This window comes from Spermophilus citellus, assembly GCF_964194105.1.
Source record: "Spermophilus citellus genome assembly, chromosome: 12".
Classification (NCBI taxonomy): domain Eukaryota; kingdom Metazoa; phylum Chordata; class Mammalia; order Rodentia; family Sciuridae; genus Spermophilus; species Spermophilus citellus.
Window position 1 is genome coordinate 106,662,208 of NC_138198.1, and position 18,470 is coordinate 106,680,677.

Sequence of the window (18,470 nt, forward strand, 5' to 3'; positions counted from 1 at the left end):
CTCCCACAAATGTTTGGTGGGCTCCCTGTGTCATACCAAGTGCTTGTAAGTAGTGGGGAGCGTCAATGCAGAGACAATTCTCCTGAAGGGAAGGCTGCATGCACCTGAAACATGGGATAGCAAGGACATGGGCCCCAAGAGTGATATGAAGGGCTATAGGCAAGTGCTGGGTCCAGGACAGCAGGAGAGCAGGGTCAGCCATGAAGCTAAGCACCAAGAAGTGGGCAGGCTACTCCTCATCTGTGAAGAGGCAGCTGTGCGCAGCAAGGCCCAGTGGTCAAAGTACATCAAGGAGTCAGGCCCTAGGCAGTGGCACTTGGTCCCATTAGCAGGAGGGGAGCATGGTATAGGTGTGTCCCCCTTTAGGAAGAAGAGGTTCTGCTAATAACCTTGGAGAAATCCAGGAAAGAGGGAGGCAGAATAAAACTATGACCTGGGGAAGAGAAGGCAGCCACATGGTAGGGGGATCCTTGGCAGTCCTGGACTGCACACTGAGAGGGCAGCTCTGGTACCAGTGAGGAGGAAGACTCCTACCATGTTAACCAAGGTCAGCCGACCTGAACAGACTGATCTCACCCATGAGAAAAGAGATGTTCAAATGGACACTGACAAATGAAATGCAGCCAAAACTTCAGCTAACCAGAATCTGACTAAACAACCCTCAATTAACCAGACTGTCATCTTCTGATCTTCTGTTTTTTTTTTTTTTTTTTTTAAAGGGTGAGGGTGGCAAAGGTGAATGGTATTTGGGCTCTATCTTTTTAAAATGTTGCTTAAAACCATATTCATTTAGAATGGTATTCTGCACTGTCTGTCCAAAGCTACAAACTTGAGTAGCCAAAATGATAAGATGAATAAATTTATGAAATAAAACACAAACTCCTAATTATATGACGATAAGCCATCCAGTATGAGTAGATTTTCTAGCAAAATACTTGACATTTTTAAAAAAATTTTGAGGTAATTATTTTATCACCTTTTTAAAAGGAAGATTCTTGACATGATTTAACACTTTAACAAAACATTATCACACTCTTCTAGTGTTTCTGAATTTTCTTGAACTATTGAAATGTTTAACAATTTTCCTCTATTAATTCTGTTTCATAGTTCTCCAGTCTCAACTGTCGGGTGTGATTTCAGGTTATAAACACACAAAATCCTTTACTTTACCTGAAACAAGTAACTGAGGACGACCTGAGGCTGGCTATGCATCAACAAATAAAAACAGCTTTTTCCCTCTGCTGACCTGGGCTCCAGATCCGAGACCCCACCAGGTGTACATGAGCCCAGCTATGGAGGAGCCAGAGATGGCAGCCAGGGGAGTCTCCTTGTGCCCTCAGTGAGCTGTACAAACAACTCCATTTTCCTGTGTACCAAGATGTGAAAAGCCTAGTAGATCCTCTCTATGGGTGAAGAGGCTGTTTTTTCTCCATGTAGGAAAATCCATTAAACACCTCCAACAGGAGTTTCAAGGAGGATGAAGGCAAAAGCAGCAGGTAAGCCCCACCCTCTATTCTCAGGGTCTCCTGGTCATACTCTCTGGAGCCCAGCTCACCTTGACGAGGCTCTCCAGGACAGACCTGCAGATGGCCTTCTTGTCTGTGTTGGCAAGCTCCCTCTTCTTCACCAGCACTCGGTACCGGTTGAAGAAGTCATGGTAGGTCCACCTGGAGAGCGAGCAAAGATGTGTCAGGTGACAAGTCCTTGCCTCTGGGCCACATAGGGGTCATGTGTGATCTCAGATGGCATCTCATGAGGTCAAAATCATTCTCATGGGAGCAAAAACCAGTCCCAAGAGAGTCTGGTCCACCTACAGCCCTTTGAGGATTTCAGTGTCGTGATTCTTGGAGTTGGGGCTGGAGCACTAGGGGTTAAGAATGCGTCTGATTAAGTACAAGCAGGGTCTCCACCAAAGCACGTGTAATTCCCTCCCCTGCAACTGCTGTCAGAGGCACATGGTCACAGCTTTGCTTTTAGAACATTGGCTTTCTTCTTACAGAATGGACGCTGTTCATTATAAACGTTTTTTAATACAGAAAAGTATACACTAGCAAATAACAAGCACCCATGTCCTAATCCCTAGGGATAAATTTATTCATATTTGATCAAGTTTAGGAGGAGACATTTTTCTCCCCAAAGTTGATTTTGCTCACAATTCCTTTTTTCTCCTTACTATAGTGCCCTATAAAGATAGTACCCAGCACGTCACACAACTGGAGAGACCTATAATCCACTATTTATGCAAGGAAGCAGTGTTTTGTGTTCTGGCAGAGTGTCTTTAAGAGGGCCTTAAGTTTATCCTTCTGCTTCCGATTTCTATGTTAATGAATGCAGCCCTCACTATTCCCTTAGCAGCGCTGACTTGCTCATGAGAACAGCCAGGGATCGAATCATGCCCCCAGCTCAATTTCATACCGTTTTCAGAGATGCTTGCAAGCTTGTAACTGCACACCGAGTCAGCCCACTCTTGCCTGGAAGGACAGTTTGTCTATGTCCCTCCAAAAGTCAATACAGTGCACCCCCAACCTTTGCTACATCCTTGTCCCCTGGAGGTGCAGCCAGCCCTGGCTCTCATCTTCAGAGGCATCAAGAGGACTGACATGCCCCGTCTCCAGAGGCACTTGCTGTGTGCACCTCCTCTGGGAGTCAACAGGTGTTGTGCGGTTCCATCACTGGGGCCTTGCTGGGGGACCAGCACAGCTCAGGTTGGTTCATCAACACTAAGATGTCACTAGAGTGTCAGCAGGTTGTATCCCTTTCCCTGGGGTTCTTGGCCTTTAAAGGGGGTCCTTTGGAGACTCTCTAGAGAAATGTGCTGCTTAGTGTCAGGACCCCTGGGAGGTAGTGAGGCCACACCGTGCTCTGGGAGAGGACTCCCCGAGAACTCTTTGGCTTCAACTCTAGGATCTCATGACAGCCTGGGCCGCAAAGGAAAATGGAGGCTGAGCTCCCTGCTCTTTCCCCTCCACCTTCCTCCGTCATGGTTACCTTCCTTGGTTTGGTGGAAGATTGCTAACATAGCCGTGGGTCTCTGAGAAGGGGAGAGTAGAAAATAACATTTTCCCTCATCTTTCTAATCTTTTTTCTTCTATGTAGCATGGTTGGTTAGAGATTGCTTCTTTTAATAAAAGCTTTTGTGAGCTAGCACTTACCATAAAATTTGGCCTTTTAAAGTGTACAATTCAGTAGTTTTTAATACATTTGCAGAGTTGTGCAACCATCCCCAGTACTGAATTCCAGAACATTTTCTCAACCCCAAAAGGAAATCCCATTGTCCTGGGCCAACCTTGGCAGTCACTACTTTGTCTCTATGCCCCTTAGCTTTCAACTGCTTCTGTCACAAATGTAGCACACTGGGAATGAGGGAAGCATTCTGCTTAGAGCTCCTGGGTCTTTCCAAGGCCTGCTCACTGTCCATGCAGACTACCTTCAGAAGGGAGGGCAGAGGGCACTTAGAGCTCCTGGCCTCTGTCTTATGGCCAGGAAAATGCTCCTCCATTCACTGAGCAGAAACTTCCTCACCTTCCAGTTTTGTGGAGGGACTGAGGCAAACCCACCGAGTCACTTTTATTATTGGACACATTGAAGATTATTAACCAGATAAATGCTGCTTCAATTATTTCAGTCATGCATAAGTGTCAAGAAAACTCCCAAGTCCTGATTCTTGGATGATTCACTCCAGAGGCCTGTGAACCAGAAAGCCAATGTTGACAAGTTGCCAACATGTGTTTTGTCTTTTTTTTTAAAGAGTGATAGAGGGGGAGAGAGAGAGAGAGAATCTTTTAATATTTATTTTTTAGTTATCGGCGGACACAACATCGTTGTTTGTATGTGGTGCTGAGGATCGAACCCGGGCCGCACGCATGCCAGACGCTACTGCTTGAGCCACATTCCCAGCCCGTGTTTTGTCTTTTATCCATGCAAATGCTACCGAGTTTTCCCTAATCTCTTCCCCAGACTCCCTCCCAGTTTTAGATGTACACCATTCTCTGATACTTTCACATAGGGAAGGATGGATTTGGGTGAGAAAGAAAAATGCACAAGAGAAAGGGCTTCACAAATCTAGTTCTCCTTGCTACCCCTGACCACCGGTCAACATTCGACTCACACGTGCAGTCTTCACTGGTCAGGGGCTTACCACTTTTTTTTTTTGTACTAGGGATTGAACTCAGGGATTTTAATGACGGAGCCACATCACCAACCCTTTTTATTTTGAGACAGGGCCTCACTAAGTTGCTTAGGATCTAAGTTGCTGAGGTTGGCTTTGAACTTGCCATTCTCCTGCCTCAGCCTCTAGAGTTGCTGGGATTACAGGTTCGCGCCACCATGTGGGCTCTCCCTTCACAGCTGCTGGGCACTTTCTCATGACTTTCAGAGGGCACTTCCCACATTCTGCATTAGGGTTATTTGTGTACTCACTTTTTTTCTCCCTATGAGCTTGCAGTTTTGCTGGGGAAATAATTAAGGCAGCATTTAGCTGGGCTAAAACCCTTAAATGTTTCTAATTTGAAAGTCTTAGTGCTGACAGATCCATAATTCAAGGAAATCATGAGTGTGGGGAGATGTGACTTCAAAGACATCAGGGCCAGTCTGGAATGAGCTTCAAGAATAGAAGTCTGACTCTGACCTTGACCAGCAGCATGATTGCAGTCCTGGCCTGGGATACCTTACTTCCCTTACCTGCAAGACACAGGTACCTGCCTGACAAAAACATCTCACTAGCAGCCAATGAGTTCATCACATGGAGTGATGGAAAGCTGCAAAGCTTCCAAAGATCTCAACTGCTCATGCTTCCTGTGTGATCCCTCTCCTTGCAAACATGTTCTTGAGAAAAACCCATACCAAGGACAAGGTGTGTGGGTTAAGCTAATGAGAGTGTGCCCAACTGTCCACCGAGTATTGTTTTGGGTGGACGCTCCCTCTGGAGGCATCCAAAGGGGCATGCCTCCACTGTATCGGGGCCTAAGGCTTGTAAAAGTGTCATTCTTCATAGGACCCAGAATCAAATACGTGCTCCCAGAGAGAGAACCCTTACCTCATAGGAAAACCTTCAAAGCAAAGCTAAAAAGATTCCGATTCTTCAAAAATAGAACTCAATGGGAATTTCTGATTAGGTGGGGACCTCTGGGTAGAGTTTCACTGTAATGGTATGAAAATGGGGAGATGCCATTCAGAGCCCAGGCCTGCACAGATGAAATCACAGCACACGAGCTCTTCCTGAGCTACTACGGGTCCTAGGGCTTTCTGCTTTCCGTTACACAGACCTGTTCACACATAGGTGGCTCCTCTGCTAGACTCTAGCCTCCAGCCTCCTTAGGCCAGGGTCTCAGACTCCCCAGCACCCACCTGCATGGAATCTTTATACCTAGTTGCTTATTCATTTAAAAAGTTTTCTTACTGACCAAATGATCAGACTCCTGACCATCTGAACCTTTTCTCTCTACCAGTGTTGACTGAGGGGGACACTCTTGGCTTTGAGGTGGCAATTCTTCAGTGTCCACAGGATATACAGCTTCTTTGGACCATCATTACTCTATCCCTGGTCAGATGTTAAAAAAAATCTCTCAACTATTTATAAAAATGTTTGCCATGGGACATTCTTCTAGTCCTGGAAGACTTCTAGAGAACAAATAGCCCCAACTGCCTTCTGCCTCCACAGTGGGGATCCTTCTTGCTGTCTTTGCCCTCATCAGGGGGACGTGTCCTCTCCCCCCCCACAGGAGCTCTGTCACTCAATGGCTGGGAGTTATCCTGTAATCCACTCCTGTGCCTGGCTGCTCCTACATTCCTTTCCACAGAGTGGCAGGAGAAGAGCTCCCTCCTGTGTCTATGACAAGGTCCCAGCTGTGCTCAGTGAGTCTCAGCAGCCACAGGGATGGAATTCTCCCGAGCCTCGCCTGCCCTGGATTCCAGCTCTTCCGCTAGGCGGCCTGGCTGAGCATCCTCAGCTTCAGTATTCTCTTGAATAAAAGCCTCCTTCACCTGGTATGCTCTGGCCTTCTGGGGAACAGGTGCCCTCCTGGTCTCATCAGAGAGTCACAGGTGGGTGTGTGGGAAAAGCTCGGGGCCTATGACAGCTTCCGGATTAGACAAGTATTGGTCAGACCCAATCTGGAAGATTGCCTCCTACCACGAGCTCTTCAGGCTTCAGTGAGGGCAGAGCTGCTTTGCCTGGCACAGTGAGCAGCAGCTTGGGGTGATGTTCTAGTTGGCCGAGCTCCCATCTGGAGCCTCACACTGGATCAACCCGTGGGAACATTTTGCAGAGGAATATGCCTGGCTGAGAGGGCCCCAGTGGTCCAGGGTGAACAGACAGGGTGCAACAGCCATAGCTGTACAACTTTGTATTTCCCTCTTGGGCAGGTTTTCTTGTGTGGGTAGTGGCTGGGTTAAATAAGCCCCAAGTGTTGCTCCTTGGTATGAGGCTTTAAGTCACAAAAACTATGACATCAGGCAACAAGAATCCCTAAAGATGTCATTGGGGGTGATCCCAAGGGCCCCTTAGAAAACAGTGAAGAGCTCCACCAGGGTTCCCAGGTGGGGATTAGGGAGGTCAACCTGTACTCCTGGATACTCATCATGCTGTCATTCATCTTAGGTCATGCTGACATGGGATGTGTTTCTTTCCTTCTATACTCTGCAGAAGTAAAACATAGTTCACAGAATGGGAGAAGAAATTTGGAAGTCCTATGTCTGATATGTAGTTCATATCCAGAATATAGAAATAATTTACAATTCAACAATGGGCAAATAATCCAATATGAAAAATGGGCAAAGGATTTGAAATACATTTCTCCAAAGACATTATATGACCAATAGCATATGAAAAGATACTTAACGTTAACTTTATCGTTACACATCTGCTAGAATGTCTATAGTCAAAAGATAGCCAGCGAGTGTTAGTAAAAATGTGTAGAAATGGGAACACTCACACTCTGTTGGTGACAATGTAAAATGGCACACCCGCTGTGAAAAACAACATGACAGTTCCTTAAAGGTATGAGCAAAGTTACCATATGACCCAGCACTTCCACTCCCAGGCATATACCCAAGGAAAAGGAAAAAATATGCCTGAACACATACACATTATTCATAGCAGTATTGTTCATACTCTCCAAAAAGTGGAAACAACCTAAATATCCATCAGCAATGAAAGGATAAATGTGGTCTGTTCATACAATGAAACGGTACACTGTAAAACCAAGGAAAGTAGTACTGATGCATGCTACAACACGGACACACCTTGGAAAGTCCCAATTGACAGGAGCCAGACCCAAAGCCACATATCATATGACTGCATTTATATGAAATATAAGAAAAGGCCAATCTAACAGCAATAGAAAGGTTCATGCTTGCCAGGGTCCGGGAGGAGGGGGAGAGGAGCAGCCACTGCTAACCGGGTTTCTTTTCAGGGTAATGAAAACACGAGGCAATGCTGATGGTTGTACACTGCTGCCTACGATGAAAATCACTGAATCACTTTAAGGAGTGAATTTTATCACATATGAATTATACCCCAACAGAAAGTCAATGGAATGAAAAAGATGAGGTTTGTGAGTGGCTTTCATCAAGGAACACATAATCATAAGATTTTTCATTACTTCAGCACTAACCCTCACAAAGGGTTCCCAGGGCAAAGGTTGCAGGATACTCTCCAGCTTACGCCACCATTAATACAGGCCACCTGCCTCTCCCCCAACCCCAGTGTCCTGTGTGAGAGGCCACCCGCCCATAAGCTGAGCATCCTCTCTCAGCCTTGAGTAAGGGGGTGCTGGTCTGGCATCGCACGCCTTATGCTGTGCAATTCAAGTGGCCTCCACCTCGCTCTACAAAGAAATCTGCTCTAGCCCTGGACGACCCCCCTTGAAACCTTATCCCCTGCCTTTTTTGGTGAAGAAAATTATCCAAACTCCTTTGTGTGTCCCCTATAAAGAGATTCTGGGTGCACGGCCTCTTGCCTTCCAGCAAGGAAGCTGACCCTTAAGGTCTCAGAGCCGTTCTACCCTCGATATGAAAATTACTTCTGTGTCCTGTGCTTTCTCACCGTTTTCTTAGCTTAATGTTGCAGCCAACCCAGTTCATGTCAGTTTGGAGCTGACAAGAGTCCTAGACTTCCCAGAGTGTGGACCCAGCTCTGTAGCTTTGCTGCGGAGAGGGAAACACAAGTTTGAGAAATTAGAAGAAAGCACCACTGTTTTCATGATGATGAGCTGAAGTGAAGAACAGGCTTATGCAGTTTTGTTTTGGTTGTGTTTTTATACCAAGAGTCCCCCTCCCCCCTCACTTATTTTGGTTTAACAGTCTTTGCCTCACAGTGGTTCCAGTCACAGACCTGTGTGAGCCCCAGAAAAGGTAGACAGGCGTCTGTTCACGCTGGAGGGGCAGGGCGCCGAGGGTGAAGTTCTCTCCAGGACAGGGCAGTCATCATGGTGCCTTATGCACATTACAATGAACATCTTTCTCAGCCACTGCACAGCATTTTAAATTGAATGACACATTTTCATTTTAAGCCAGACACCCAGAGAGCCATATTTCTGAGGGAGGATAAAAATAGACAGGTGGCCTGAAGTCCGAGGGAACAGGCTGCCACAGACAGCTGCTGCCGGCTGGCAATGCTACAGTCACCCCCTCTGGCCTGGTGGGACTCAGGCACTTTGGATGTGTTTTAATTTAGGAGCAAGGGTAAGAATTCTCCCAGGGATGCAGGCATTTTATCCTTTCGTCATTGATGGACATTTAGGTGGGATGCAGGCACTGTGCCTGGAAAGCTTGGACACGGGCAACGGCCCTGCGAAGACTATATCTGTGATCTTGGACTCCATACGCAGTTCCTTGCCCCTTTGCCATTTTCCTCCCTTTGGGCCTGTGCACAAGAGAAATGCAGGAAGATGGCATAAACTGTAATTCCCCTAATCAAAGAAGCCCATTCAAGTAGTAGCCCTGGGAAACAACTCTGCAAAGCTGTGAGTTACTTGACAAGTTAGCCCGAGTGAAGTCACTTTGCTGTGTGGGGTTTTTAGCAGTGGAGAGGTTGATTCTTTTTGTAGACAACTCCCAATAGCCTAGGTTCCACTCACATCTTTTGGGTCCCTTGAAGATCTTCCAAATGAATCTCTCTATGCTCAATTACACTGGTTGATTTTCTTCCACAGCTGAGACCTTGCAGGGCATGAGGCATTCATAAAACTTTACTTGATTTATCCCAAATACAGCTGAAATACCAGTCTCCTAGATCAAGCAGTTAGGCAGCAGCACTGTTTACTTCTTCGTCATCAGTGAAGTCACCCAAACAGTAACCACGGCTGGCAAGAGCAGAAGGTTAAGCAAAGAGGCCGAGTCTAAAGATTTCAGTGTGGGAGTTTTTCCCCTCAGCTCCAATCCCCACCACCTCTCATCTTCCAAATAATTGCCATTCTAGGTGCCGTGGTCTGGGAGTGGCAAGAGGATAAGGGGAAGATCTAGACCAGATAGCAGGGAAGGTCCAACTCTACCCTCAGGACTAACCAAGGGCCATAAAATCATGGTGCTGCTTTCTAACACTGAACATCTCCCATGGCAGTTCAGGGAGGAAACCCTCTCCTGGACTCTTGAGCAAAATGTGCTAAGGCAGCCAATGTAAGGCTGCGGAGGGAGGGTGTACCCTGGATCTGAGCCTACCCACTCACATTACCGCGGCAGGCAACCTTTTCTGTGATACCAGAAATATACCTGTACTTCCTTGTACTTCCCATAACATCTGTAATTACAAAAACAAAAGGTACAGATGTACTTGTAATTACCTGAAGAAAGAAGTCTGAAACAATTAGGACAGCGGGAAAAGACGTCCTTCTGCCACCTTGAAAGAGGCCAGCATGGTATGGGCATCTTGGCCCTGCTGGCAACTCTGAATGCAGCCAGGTGGAACACACAGTAGGAGAAGCCACCTTCCTCATAGGTCCAAGGACTTGGAGGGCACATGCTCTTAGCTGCCAAGAAGCAGCAGTCTGAATTAGGGGAGAAGCACACCTGGTGTGCCAGCAGGCTAAAAATGGGGGACGGAGCAGTTGCAACGGAGCACTGGGTGGCCAGGGAAGCCCTCTTTAACTTGCTGTCCATTCCTGATGCTCCCTGGCTGGCGCTGGCAGTGTCCTCCCACTCCTCCCCACGATCCTCACCCTCCCTGCTCTTCCAGGCCCAGCTCCAGGTGCAGTTTCTCCCACATCTAACACTGGTTTTGTGGTGGTCTCTGCTTCAAGCCTGTGTCACTTCTAGCTGTGGGCTCCTGGTGGGCAGGGGCCAACGCAGGGCTGGAGAGTCCGTATAGTGTGAGACGGGCAGGAGAAAGATTGAGGGGAAAGACCCACAGAGCCAAAAACCTTTCATTCTACATAAAGCTTTCTACATAAAGCTCACACCAGACCCCAGAATTAAAGCCCCTCCCTACTCTTCCATCTCTATAAACAGACCGTTCTGCACTGTGACAGCAAACCCAGTAGGAGTGCAGATGGCACACACTGTCACTCTGATTTCACACAATGAGGGTGTGAGGAAGCTCAGCCGATGAATCAGAGCTGGCACAGATGTGCACAGACCTCTGCCTGGGCAAAGTCTGTAGCCTCTCCTTGATGTCCAAGGAGACTCCCCAGAGGGACACCTTCTACAAATTATTTGTCTTGTTATTAAACAATCTACTGTTAGAAAGTTTTTGGTGAAACAGGCGACTCCAAGATTCTACAGGCCTCAGACTACCTCACTGTCATAGGCTTCTCTTGTTTTTTTCCATGCTTCCCACTTTACAAGCCCCATTAAACCAGTGAGAGTTATTTACAAAGGTCAACACCTTGGGGTTCTCCGCTTGCCTTCAGGCCTCTTCACTGAAAGCACGGGTATGGCTCTTTCTTGCACCAGTTTGAAACAGGATCTATTAGTTCTAATTACAGACTTTGATGCTGGGGACCAAACCCAGGGCTTTGCACATGCTGAGCACATGCTCTACCACTGAGCTAAACCCTCAGCCTCTAACTTTTAAACTCGCCCTTTCGAGTTGTAGAGTCCTAGGAATTTCAGTATGCTCTTTTTGAGGTGGCCATACACATCGGGATTTCACAAAAACAAAGCTAGAAATTTCTGGTAAAGTTGTCTTCTACCCAGATACCTATGTCCAAAGGGAGGCAGATTCTTGCTCATATCTTGAGTGATATAACAAGTACTTTATTAAATACTGAAGTACTGTCACTATGCTGATGACTTTGATACATTATCTCACTCCTCACAACCAATGAGGTGAAGATACTTAAAGATAAGGAAACCTAGGCAAGACGTGTAGGAACCAACACCTGAACCCCAGGCTGACTCCAAAGCAGTGTTCAGCTACCATGCTGTTTCAGCTTTTGCCTGGGCTGTAGTTCCACACCTTGAACTCCTACAAGTTGGCAAGAATAGGAAGCCAGGTCTTGGGTCTGGGCTAGGCATAGGGGGAAGGTCTCTCATGACCCCAACCCACTCCTCTGACAAACCTTTTTAAAGTGCAGCACTTCACTGACTTGATGCTCTGCAATGACAATACAGCATAGGACAAACGTGCTTCTTTTCTGAGCCCCATCATGAAAGCACATCTTAGAGCATGAGACGCCTCACTTATAACACAGACATGGCCATGCCACAACATCCCTCTGCCACAACATCCCTCTGCCACAAACCACTTTTTTTTTTTAAAAAACAATTTCCAACCCAAGTTATTTCATTAAAAACAGTGTATTGGTCAAAATTAATCAAAATTATTTCCTGACTCATGAGGGGTTTGCAACACATGATTATGAGAAACACCGGGTTAAAGACAGAGGACTAAAGAAACCCTTTTGGTGGGCAAGACCTACCTCAGGAACCCAGCAAACACAAGAGCTGGGAATAGGAGTAGAGCCAGCTGCCCATGGGACATGGTTGGAAACTGGTAGTTTGGCAGTAACCTAAGGTCCTCTCCCAGTTCAACTGAATGATAAGTCAGATCTGAACCCTATGCTTACAGCAGGCATCCGAAGGCAGTGGGACTGATGACTACAGTGGCCTGAACTCAGATCGGAACCACTGGGCTCCAGCTGCTCAATCAAAAGGCCTATGCAGGGCACAGTGGGAAGGGAAGCCAGAGGGCAACTGGGTTCTCATAGCCCCCTTCAAAAGGAATGCCGAGCCTCCATCCAGGAAGCCAGAGCCTCCCCACTCATTAGCAACAGGTGGTTAGCTACTTGGGTTCAGACCCCAGGGTCAAAAAGTGAGAGGGACCCCAGGATAACCCCTGCTTTTTCCTAAGTAAGGACATATGTAGCTAAAAACAAAAAAAAACCCAGCCTTTAGTCTTGCTCCAGAGGACCACCCTGCAGGGTTTTAAAAAGCAGACAGGAGCGACGCCTTTCCTAATCCCTTATGCCCACTTCTGGCTTCTTCTACCTCCTCATAGAAGGGACTTCCTAGGTCAGAGGGTCCTCGTGGGCAGCTCCACAAGCTCTGTGCTGCTGTACTGCTCAGCCCAGCCTCAATTAACGGCACATGTTTGGCTTGTAGGACAGTGGCACAGTGTATCTCATGAGAGCAAGGAGTTGCCACACACCCCTCCACACACATTTCAGGCAGGTCCAGGGGAAAGCCACAACTTATTATGGCTTCCCCAGGCTCCAGACTGGTTCAGTGTCTTATCCACACTGCAGGTCAACCATGAGGGTTTTTTTTTTTTTTAATCTGAAGAAATTCAACTTCCACCACATATTTGATTCCCTATTAAAAGTTAAAGGGCTTGACAGTAGTAAACAGGTGGAATGTGACATATGCATACCAGAGAATATTATTCAACCTTAAGAAAGAATGACATTTGGTCACACACCACAACATGGATATGCAGCCACGTGAAACACGCCAGTCACCAAGAGGACAAATACTTTAAAACTCCATCTGCATCAGGCACCCCGAGTTGTCAAATTCAGAGACAAAGCAGAAAGGTAGTTGCTAGGGCTGGAGGGAGGGAACGACAGGTGCTCTGGTTTGATGTGGGCTCTCTCTCAAGGGCTCATGTATTAGAAGCCTGGTCCCTGGGGTGGTGGTTTAGGGAGGGGGTGTAACCTTTAGCAGGTGGGGCCTACTAGAAGATCCTTAGGCCACTTGGAGATGCTGCTTTCAGAAGGGATCAGGAGGACCCAGTTTCTCTCTGGTTTCCTATTTGGTGACGTTCTCTCTCCTTCCTTCCTAATTTTGGCCTTTTAGCCTCTTAAACTAGAAACCTTTTCCTTCTAAGGTTAGCTTTCCGGAAGTATTGTGTTACGGTAACAAAAAAAATGAACTACAACAAGGAGTAACTGAGTGCCTACAGAGTTTCAGTTTTGCAAGCTGAAGGGAGTTCTGGAGATGGATGGTGGTGATGTCTGCACAACAATGCCAATGTGCTAATGTCACTAAACTGTCAACTTAAAAATGGTCAAGATAAATATATTTTACCAAATAAAATGAAAAAGATACAGGGGCTATGGTGGGCATCAAAGAAAGGAGGGATCCCTTTTGAAATACTACCTAGCTCATCACCTAGACCAACATCAACTTGAATTTTGAAAAGCTGCCTCCAAACATCTTACTATATTGATTCCTGTGCTATTTCAGGGCCAAATGAAATTCTAATTGCTGTCAGCATCCCAATTTGGGCCCTCCACTTTTTTAGGATCTGTCTCCAGCTAACAGTATATTTGAGACCCAGGGGGGCACACACACAGCATTCCCTTGGGCAAATGGCTGGCAGGCACGTTACCTGGATGGGTAGCCAGCTGCACTGATGCGAATCGTCTCCAACACCCCACAGGCTCTGAGCTGCTGCACGGCTCTCTTTGGGTCAAAGCTGCCAACAACAAGATAAGCAATGAGTGTTTGTGTAGGCAAATAAACAGAAGAGAAAAGTTCACTCCTTTCCATAACATGAAGCACCTGCTTTACTGAGTTATGGCCATGCACAAGGTCGGGGTAAAGCACAGGCTGAAAGGCACCAACTGGCAGGCAGATGAGCCATCTCACCATCTCCAGTTCTGTAAACGAGGCTCTTGCACACGCTCAATCCCGCCTCTTCTTTGCTTATCTGAATTCTGCCCATTCCCCCTTCCTGAGCTTGCCCTATTTCCATCCACATGGTCAAATATCTTAAATCAATGTCCACACCATGTACCCTTGGCACCGTAATCCTTACTTAGCCCAGGGGTTAAAAAAGTCAATTTCAGGCCTGGCAGACCTGCGTTGGACTCATGATACGGCCACTTACCAGATGCAGGCGTAATTTGGGGAATGAAACCACCTCTTTGGGCCTCAGCACCCTCATCTATGAAATGTATAACAGTACTCATTTTCCAGGGTTAGTATGAGGGTTAAATGTAATGGCCCACGAAAGCAACTAGAGCAGTGCCTGCCAGAAGGGCATGCACTGTTGGCTAGGATGGGTCATGACAGCTGCTCAGTTAAGAATCATAGATGAAGACCTTACCTCCCTAACTCCATAGAAAATGGGTACCATCTTCAAACACTGCCATGCCCTACAATGCTAAGCCTAGCACTGAAAACCCAGCATCTCTCACACATGCTGAATGTGTGTGGGGGGAACAGATACCGTCAGACCTTGTCTGGGTTTTATGAGGGCATGTGTTTGAAGGAAGAGAGGGCACAGAGGAATGCCCTAAGGGGCAGTGTAGGACATGTGGTGAAAGTATTCATAGAAACCCAAGGGGAAAATGTCAGGTTGGCTGAATGATCAGGGAGTCCAAGAAAGAATTAAGCTAATCTAGATTTAGTCACTACTAGTAATTTGCTAAGAACACTGCTCCACTCCATGAGTAGCAATGAGGAACAAATGTTCCTTTTCCTTCTGGCTTCTTGCAGCTCAATGGAAACTCAGGACCAGGCTTTTGTTCTCTGGAAGTAGAAGGGCAGGAGCAAGGACCCACCGGGCTCACAGCCACAGATCTGGGAGATCATAGTGGCTTTGGCAGGACCCTTGACCATGTCACCAGGCAGCCTGCTTTCCTTAGTCAAAGGGAGTTGGGGCTACACCAGCTCCAAGACCTGCAATGTCTCAGTGGGCACCCCTTTGCCATGTAATCACCTGTCAATCTCCCTGACTGAGGTATTCTTTTTCCAGAAGCTGGACCCATCTAGATTCTGAAACTCTGCAGGACAGAGTTGCTGCCCTCAGAGTCCTCTCTCTCCACAAGATTCCATCTATGTCTTCCTATCACTCTGCATATCTGCTTAATCCTTTAGCCATGCCCCTCTTGTGCTGAGTGCCCCATGGGTCTGGCACACAGAAGTCCATCAATACAGCGTTTGGCAAATGGTGCCCTGGGCTTGCCAGAGCTCAGTGGGTTTTCATGCTACTGACGACTGCAAGCTACCACCGCATCTGCAGGTGCACGGTGGTTCCTGAAGGCCCTGGGTCTCAGGAAGCACTCACACCTGCTTCTGGCCTGCACCTACTTCAACTTCCTCACTCTTCCCCATGACCTGCTCAAGTCCTACCTCTTCCAAATACACAGCTCCTCCATCCCGTCTCACTGATCTCTCCAGTCCCAAGTAATGCTGGCCCCAGTGACCCTGACACTTTGAGTGTGTAAGGCACAATTGAGGGCTGTTATAATCCTGAGCTACATAATCACTTCAGATGACTTAATTTCATCTTTTAAACTAGAACCAAAACTCGGAGGCATGAGGGTCTCATAGGGCCAGAGGAAACGCATGACTGAGCAAGTCACCACATGCCTACCCTTTCCCACTGCCACACTGTCTGGTTTTCCCCGAGTCCTCCATGGGATGCAGCACTGTTCTGGGATCAGTCTTGTAAGGAGCACCTCAAGACATAAAGGCTGCTGGGTCCCTCAAGTGACCACATGTGGCCTTCAGACTCTGCTGTCCACAGGCTCTGCTCCTCTTACCTCTAACATGAGCAGCTGGGTCCCGAGTTATAAGGTTGTCATGCTTGAGCTTTGGAAAGACGCTCTGTGGCCTGAAGAGGACCCTCTCCAGGGTTCCACACCCAAATATAGAACCCATGTTCTCCTGACCACCAGCATCTTCCTCTGCCTGGCACAACCACAGGGCTAAACAGCTCCCTACATGTATAGTAGATAGTATGCGCAGGGGCACCCGAGACCCATGTGCTCTATGGGTCCAGCTGGGGTTCCTACTCCTACCAGGCCTACCCCCATTCCCACAGCAGAAACTAAGATGCTTCCTGAAAACTAGCTCCTTCCTTAACCACTATTTCTCTTCCCAGCCACAGCCCTTCCTGCTTTGCTACACCCCCACAGCATGCCTTGTGACCACTGGGCATCCCAGTCCTGGACTGTGTCCTGTCTAATGGTCAGGCACCAACTTGCTAGGTGTAAAGTCATATCACCAAGCATCGCAGAGGAAACTGAGAATGGAGGAGGGGGTGGCAAGTCTTCCCTTGGAGCCCAACACCATACATAGAGCTGGACCCATGAAGGCATTCAGCCCATGGTTTTTGAACTCAGCTTCGTGAGGAACTCTGCAAAGCCACTTGCCTCCTCCTGCCTGCTCTGCCTTCTGAATGGCGACACTCTCCTCACTGTGCTCTGGGGAAAGAGTGAGACTATAGGAGAGAATGTCGCATGGCCTCAGTTCTGCCACTAAGGACCGGAGTCACTGCATGAGGCCCGATCTCTTCGTAACTGATTTTCCTCATTCACAGGCAGGAGGACATCTGCCTGTAACTCATGTGCACGTTGTAACAATCATGTGATGTGAAAAAGGAAAAAGATACCTATAAGGACAGTGTTGCCACCCCCTTTCCCTGTTCACAGCCTCAGAAAAGGTATGAAACTAGCCAGCCTTCTTCTGAGCTCTAACCTGACCTCTCCAGAAGAAAACAAGTCCATCTGCCTCCTGCAGTCAACACGAGGTGACCAGAAATGGAAAACCAGCCCTTCTACCATGAAACTGTGGAGGACTCTGGTGAGGATAATTAACATGCAACTCTGGGACTGAAAAAAAAAAAAAAAATCACCTGGTCAAAATGCTGAGAGCCAGGTTTACGCTCCCCGCCCCTCAGTACATGTGTGGGAACAGAAGAGCACCAGCTTCTGGGTGCAGGTGAGAATCCCACGGGGTCAGAACGGGGCTGTGCCTCGGCCGTCACACACCACTCAATCCATTCTGCACCCCTTTCCCTTTTCTTTGGGCTTGAAGCTCACAACTCTGCCCCGAGACCCGTGGGTGGGCCTGCAGGAAAGTCACACAGGTCTTTCAGCAAGTGACCCCAGACTCTGACACTTGTCCTGGGCTACCTTCTCCCTGGACACTTCACCGTTCTCGTGTCCCTGTCGCAGTAGCACTCAGAGCTGACAGCCACTTCTGTGGCAATGCCAATTATTGTGATAGGCAACTCCTGAAGCATGGGGGACATATCAATGTCATTCTGCCTGGCCGGGCCCAGCAACTACTAGTTGAGATAAGATAGATGTTTCTTGAGTAAAAGCAGCACAGGGAAAAATACTTTTATATAATAAGAGTGTTATCAAAGCATTCAGTGTGGGACCGTGGTTCTCAATGGGGTTCTCTCAGTGGTTCTATGCCCCCAAGAGAACACTTGGCAATATTTAAAAAATCTCAGTTGTCCTCACAGCGGGGATGCTCCTGGCATCTGGTGCAGAGAGGCCAGTGAAGCTTCTAAACATCCTACATGCACAGGACAGGCTCCCATGACCAAGAATCATCTGATTCCAATGTCAACAGTGAAGATGAGAAACTCATTTCCTTCTAGAATAATGTCAATAATGTACTTAATCACACAATCATTCCCCCACCCCCAAATAATCCACAATAATTATCTCCTTGGATTCTTTCATCAGGGTATCTTAAAAATACAATTAACCAAGCAAAAAGTCGTTTATGATTAGCCAAAGAACCAGTATTGAGCCAGGGTTAGAATTCAGAATTTCTGGCTTGGTTTAGCGTTCTTCCTTTAGTCCCAAAGGCAAAGGAGGGTCTTAGAAAAATGGTATATTAGAACTAGAAAGTGCTTTCAAAATCTCTGGCTCCTCCTCTCATTTGGGAGGAAAGCCCTGCAGAGCTCCTGGCTGGTTCCAGGATCCGGTGAATGAACTGCCCAAGGTCACAGCTGGCTGGGGTAGGACGGGTATGGAGCCTATCTCTACTCTCCTAGGCCCTGCAGGATGCTCTGCAATTCACACCTGAGAGTCTTCCACACACGATGCTCTTTCATCAGCCTCTTCTGGAGCCTGCCAGTAAGCGGATGCCATGCGGGGGGATTCCTAAGCACATCTCAGAACTTTAGAGCCAGAGAGAAGATGGAGCAATCAGATGCTTCAAAGAAGGCCGAGTGACACAGCCTCGCTGGCTCTCTTCCACTACTAGGCCCATAGAGTGCAAAGTCCGGCTTCACTAAGCAATGAGAATAGAATGCAGTTTGGATATTCTGAGTTACAAAAAGAAAT

At 47.4% G+C, this 18,470-nt stretch overlaps 1 protein-coding gene across 1 annotated transcript in view; it reads right to left on the reverse strand.

The window, feature by feature from the left end:
- MYO5B (myosin VB) overlaps positions 1-18,470 on the reverse strand; it is a 312,767-nt gene that overhangs the window by 70,985 nt on the left and 223,312 nt on the right. The window contains exons 17-18 of the mRNA XM_081262970.1: positions 13,766-13,852; positions 1,556-1,667 (exon numbers count right to left, since the gene is read on the reverse strand). Coding sequence (XP_081119096.1) covers positions 1,556-1,667; positions 13,766-13,852 — 199 coding nt within the window. The remainder of the gene's footprint in view (positions 1-1,555; positions 1,668-13,765; positions 13,853-18,470) is intronic.